This window comes from Ochotona princeps, chromosome 2, assembly GCF_030435755.1.
Source record: "Ochotona princeps isolate mOchPri1 chromosome 2, mOchPri1.hap1, whole genome shotgun sequence".
Classification (NCBI taxonomy): Eukaryota; Metazoa; Chordata; class Mammalia; order Lagomorpha; family Ochotonidae; genus Ochotona; species Ochotona princeps.
In genome coordinates this window covers 99,076,088-99,082,056 of record NC_080833.1, presented here as the reverse complement: position 1 = coordinate 99,082,056, position 5,969 = coordinate 99,076,088, and the positions used below count along the sequence as shown (strand labels likewise).

Sequence of the window (5,969 nt, the reverse complement as noted above, 5' to 3'; positions counted from 1 at the left end):
ACCTCGTGTTCCTTTTAGGGAATAGAATGAATGGCTTGATCTTGAAGAGTAACTTGGCAAGTGGAAAACAGGATAATCATAAAGTTAGAAGACACATGTGGTCATGGAGGAACCTCCCCATCGTTTCAGGAATCCACGGATGTAGAATGTGGGATCATCAGATCCAGATCTCTCTGGCTCTGGAGTGGATGTTTAGCCTAGCAGCTAAGATGCCGCTTGGAACACTGCATCCCATATCAGAGCCTGGGTTGGAGCCTGATTCCATTCCTAATTCCTGCTTCCAGCTATTCTGCAGCCTGGGAGACAAAGAGTAATGGGGGAAGTAGGTGGGTTTCTACTAGCCTCAGGGGAGACCTGGATTACGTTAGAGCTCAAGGCTTCTGCCTGGTCCCTCCCTGCCATTGCCGATGGACTATCTCTTCCTCTGTCTCTGTATGTTTCTTCTCTTACATTTATACATACAAACATACATATGTATATACAAATCATGTCATGTGTATGTACATGTGTGTATATACGTAATATGTACATACACATATGCATATGTGAGTGTGATTTCCTTGGTTCTAAACATCGAATTTTCACAATATAAGCTAATTATTTTACATTGTCTTTTTGGAAAACTTGATAAAGTGCTGAATCATTAAATTTGTGATTCACTCAAAGCTTTCCTGCTTTAATTGGCATCTCCAACAATGGATGTCCACGTATTGCACACAGGTGATTCCTGCTCATTTGCTTGGGTCTTTGACCTATCACTTTAGCCTATTGAAAAATCTTTGGAAACTGATTTTACTGTGCAGCTTATTTTTTCTCTTAACTGTGTAATACCTAAAAATATAATAAGCACATTTTATTTATCTTTTTACAAAATATTCATAAAAATATTGAATGAGGAAAGGCCGGATTCAAAGCCTGAGGCATGTTTTTTCTTTCAACAACAATGACTCAATCAGCACTTTTTGCATATTGCTCAGCCTCTGATGAATCAACTGTTTCATTACTCCATCACATAAAGAATTGTTTAATGAAAGACTTGATGAAATGTTTAGCTGAACTTAAACCACACAGTGTCGTACTAGACAGATTCCCAGGTACACAAAGCGTGCATTTTATATTCATTACATTCAAGTCAGAAAATTCTCTTCTAACTTGCCAGAAATGGCTTACCTTGGTGCACGTCACATTGTTCAAGAAGACAGGCCTAGATAACCTTTAACTTCAGGGTCTTATTGATCACCCTCTGATATTTTCTCAGTCACAAATGATTGTGAAAGATTATTGTATAATCTGGCAGGCTTTTTCATGTCCTTGTCTCCATGGCTTAAGGAAATTTCCACTTGGGAGAAGAGACAGTTGTTTGGATTTGTGAGTATAAAGGTTGGGCTGAAGGGTGGGAGAAAATGACGTGACCCCTGTTGGAGGGACTCTCACTGAGGTGCCTGGCTATTCTTCAGATTTTTCCACTTGCAGTCTCCAGATCTCCTTAGTCATCACACTTTAGGAAAATCACAATTACCTGGACTCCCAGAAAGGTTTGGGTTCCATGAACTGGAGTTTCCTATTAGTTTTCTTTTGATGGGAAAGAAGATGCCCCCAACTGGAGCAGTGATGTTATAAGGATTTAACTGTATTTCACCAGGTCTTAGAAGGTCTAATACTTAAAGAGAAAGAAGAGAAAGATTGAAGGAAGATTTAGTTGTGATAATCTGTAACTGATATACCAGGAGATGCTGAATGAAGTGGTTGAGTTTTCTAAAGGGAAATGAATAGTGAATTTCTGAGATCAGGATATTCATAGATATTGTTACAAAGCTTATATAGATCAGCCTTGTGCCATTTTTAAGCAGCAAAAGATATTTTATAATATTCTTTATAAAATATGCATATATTGTGCATACAGGGCTATATAAAGCAAAAAGTGGAATTATCCTTTACAGTCTTTCTACATATTCCTCAGAGGCAACCACTGAAGTCAGTTTGGAATATATTCTTTTTTTTTTTTTTTTTTTTGGTTTATTAGTTCCTTTAATGGATCAAGGAACTGTTCATCAAGATGAATACAAAGATGTTACTGCCCCTTAATTATGGACCTGGCCACTTACAACTAAGCAGAATAACACAGCTCATTTCCTGATTGAAACTTTTGAACACACAGAAGCCATGTTTTCTCAGTGCCACTGCTACTGTCAAGAAGAAATCAAGTTTGTAACAGTTTTTTCCTAGCTTGTACTAAGAAGTATATATAGCTCGATCATACCTTATTTACTTTCTAGCATAAATGAGTGCTTTGAAAAGGTGGTAATTTTTCCTTGAAACTTACAAGTACAATTTGCATATGTGTGATTTTGAGAATAATTTAATACATCAACCTCAAGATATGACTATATTCTAATATCATTATTTTAAATTTAAAGAAACGGATCCTTACAAGACCAAAATAACCCACAGGCCATGAAGTTGGTTTTTACATTTTCTTTTTTCTTCCTTCTTTTTTTTTGTTACTGTTATTGTTTACACAAATGTGCACCACAATGTTTCAGCAATTAAGGCAAATTCCATGAAATGTGAAAGCTGCAATTTGCAATATACCACATCTAGAACCCAAAGGAGCTGAATTAGACAGAAGTGGTAGTCACTCTAATTAAACAACCAAGTAACATCATGACAAGTTGGTTAACATCATGACAAGCTGGTTTGCAGCATGTGAACTGTCCCTCTAAGTTTCCTTCTTCTTGACAATCAGGGGTCCCATGTTGTCTCCAGTCTCTTCGTTGTGTTTTGTGTGGGATCCATCACAGAATGGGAACTTTTTGGACTTCCAGCAATGACAATACACGGCTTTATCTCCCAAATCTTCCACGTCAAAAGCTACCTTAGGGTTGTCCTTCTGTATGTGAAGGTTTACCATGGCTTTGTTGCGATGATCTTTCACATAAAATCTTCTGTAAGTAAGATAACCAAGTGCTGCTGTCCCAGCAGCAAAGGTAACCGCTGCAATCCATTCAACTCGGATCCTGGAGTTAGAAGTCAGACACATGGTGCCGTCTCCCAAGCGCGTGTGCACACTACACTCCTGGAATTTATTCTTCCAAGATCTTTTCCATGTCAGTTATAATCACACACACACACACACACACACACACACACACACACACACACACACAACCTGATTTGCATACATGCATCTATCTTTATCATTTGATGAATTTCTTTTAATTATTGAATAATATGCCAAAGCTTTTTCCCGTTCTAGACTTATTTTACAAGGGACACATCCCATAGTGTGCTATTCTATAGTTCATTTAAACATTACTTCACTTTTAACAACTTACATGTCTTATTAATGTATTTATTTACCTTTATACCTAATACTACAATAAACATCCCTGGGCACATGTAAAATATTTCTATAGAATGTATTTCTAGAAATGGAATCGAAGATTTAAAGGTATATCTGTCTAACAGTCTGATATGCCATGCCTAATTGCCTGTCATAGTTGTTGTTTTATTTCTTTTCCCAGTAACATACTTACATCCTAACACCAAAGACTAAAAGTGTTTATATTCTTATTTTATTTATTTTGGGGTAAAATTAAACAACTAGGAAATATAACAGATAAACTATATTATCATTTCAGTGAGTTACTAAATTTAAAAATTGGTCATTTTTAAAAATGATAAGGTGACGGTGTGACAGCTGACTTGGGAGAGCCCAACACTGCATGTTGCAACGATGACAGACAAAGATGATATTTGATAATGTGTGGCTGCCTTCTTCACTGTCAGGGAGGCAAGGCTTGTCCTAGCCCAAGTTGCTTACTTGTCTCCTTTGGTCTTCTTTGGCCTCCTTGTTGCCAGGGATTGTCTGAATAATAAAGATCTACTTATTTGAAAGGCAGAGTTGCAGAGAGAGAGAAAGGGAGAGAGAGGAGAGAGAGAGGAGAGAGAGAGGAGAGAGAGAGGAGAGAGAGAGGCAGAGAGATTGGATTACAATGTATCTGGACATCAGTTTTGGGCTTATCCTGTTTGAAGTTCAGTACACTATTTGTTTCTATAGGTTTATTTTTTTGAACCAAATTTTAGAAGTTCGTAATTCTTATTTTCTATGTTATTATTACTATTCCTGTTATTACTTTGTTGTTGCTGTGTATTATTTTCCCTGCTTTTCTGGAACTGAAACAAGGAGTGTTGGAGATTTTGATATTGTCCCACTGATTCCTGAACATGTGTTCATTTTTATCCTCTAATGTTTTTACACTTGATCTTAGGCAAAAGGCCGAGAAGCGATTATCCTCTAATGTTTTTTCTCTCCTCTGATGTTTGCATTGGGTAGTTCTACTGGTCTATCCAGTGAGTTTACAAATTCTAGCTAGCCTGTTTTCAGTCCTAAAATTCACATTTTGATCTTCTTTATGCTTTCTATTTCTCTGCTGAGACTTTTTAATCTTTTTTTTTTATTCATTTCAAGAGTGTTCTATTTTACTTCTTGGAATATTTTATAATAGTTGTTCTTTGGCACAAAATCCCAACGTCTGCCTTCTCTCAACCTCAACATGTGTTTACACATGAGTTGAGGTTTCATGGCGCTATGTGCAATGAAGGCTACAGGTCAAAGAGAGGCTCTCTCATAGATGTCCATGTCTCAGATTACTGACCATGTGAACATGTTGTGTTACAAGACAAAAAGGAGTGAAGGTTGCAAGGCACCTAAGATTACAAATGCATAGAGTTTGCCTGTCTGTTAATCTTAAGACGGGGAAGAGTGTCCTGGGTTATCCAGGTGGGCCTGATGAAATGGCGAGCATCCTTAAAAGTAGACAAGCCTCCATAGTTATAGCTAGAAGGTGGTGTGACAGCAGAGGGAGGGTAAGAGATGTGCAGTATGGTTTGAAGACGAAGAGGGGTCCGTGAACCAAGGCATGTGGGCAGCAACTAAGGGCCAGAGTAAAGCCTAGAGTTTCCCTTGAGCTTGCAGCAGGAATTAGCCCCTCTGATGTCATCACTGTGAAACTAATGATGGCTTGCTGAACTACAGAATGCAAAATGGTATGTTGTTCAAGTCACCGAGCTTGAGAGAATTCACTTCAGAAGAAATAGAACACTATTGCACTGAGCTGTTTTTTGTTGTATTGTAGATGTGTTGAAGATTAGTGGTGAGGCTTCGTTTTGTTTATAGTCTAAGTATTGATTTTTGCCTTCTAATAGGCAGTTACACAAGATGGATTTGGGCTGAACATTCTAGCAACCTTTCTTTTAGTTTCATTGTTTTGCTTTCGAAGCCTTTGCAGCCACTCAGATCTTTGCCATGCATATGCCATCAGGTGGCCTGTTTGGAGCCCTCAGTTCATGTGTTATGGACTTCAGTGTGCAGATTAGGATCAGAGCACTGCAGGCACAGTGCAGGACCAAGTTGTGGGGTCACCTCACTGAGTTCCTCTCTTTTTGTGTTCTCCTTAGGACATTCCCGTTCTCGGTGGCTCTCCTCTTGCATTCCTTGGCCAGGCAGCTACTGCTGCATTTACCCAGCTATACTGCCCCACGAACAGCCAAGTAGAGAGAGCAAAGAGAAACGACAATGAAATCAGACTCTCCACGTTCTCATGGGACCACAGTTACTTTGATCAGAATGGAATTGTTCCCTATGCACTCTCAGTACCACTGATGTCATTGCATCTGTGTCAGAGTCCCGGGCTTGCACATGGTCATGGCAAGAAAGAATGGAGTTGAGAAAAGAAACAAAGGCAGACAGAACTAGGGGGCTCGGTTTCTAACTCCTCCTAGAGACCCCGTCTGAATCTGGGGTGCCCCAAACTAGACTAGGGGAACAGAGGACCCATGTTACAGTGACTGTTGGTCCCTCCAGTTTTTCTTCAGTCTGTCCTCAGCCATTTATTGGTCAGTCTGCAAATTTCCTGTCCAGGTGTGGCTGCTTCACTCACAGGGAGTAACTAGGGGCTCTGAAAGCC

The 5,969-nt window shown here is 39.1% G+C and overlaps 1 protein-coding gene across 1 annotated transcript; it reads right to left on the bottom strand.

Annotated features, from left to right (window-relative positions):
* Window positions 1-2,488: 2,488 nt before the first annotated feature.
* On the bottom strand, window positions 2,489-3,071 carry LOC101525891 (CDGSH iron-sulfur domain-containing protein 1-like). Its single transcript, XM_036494534.2, has one exon. The coding sequence runs from the start codon at window positions 3,038-3,040 to the stop codon at window positions 2,720-2,722; it is 321 nt and encodes a 106-aa protein (XP_036350427.2). The 5' UTR covers window positions 3,041-3,071; the 3' UTR covers window positions 2,489-2,719.
* Window positions 3,072-5,969: the final 2,898 nt, after the last annotated feature.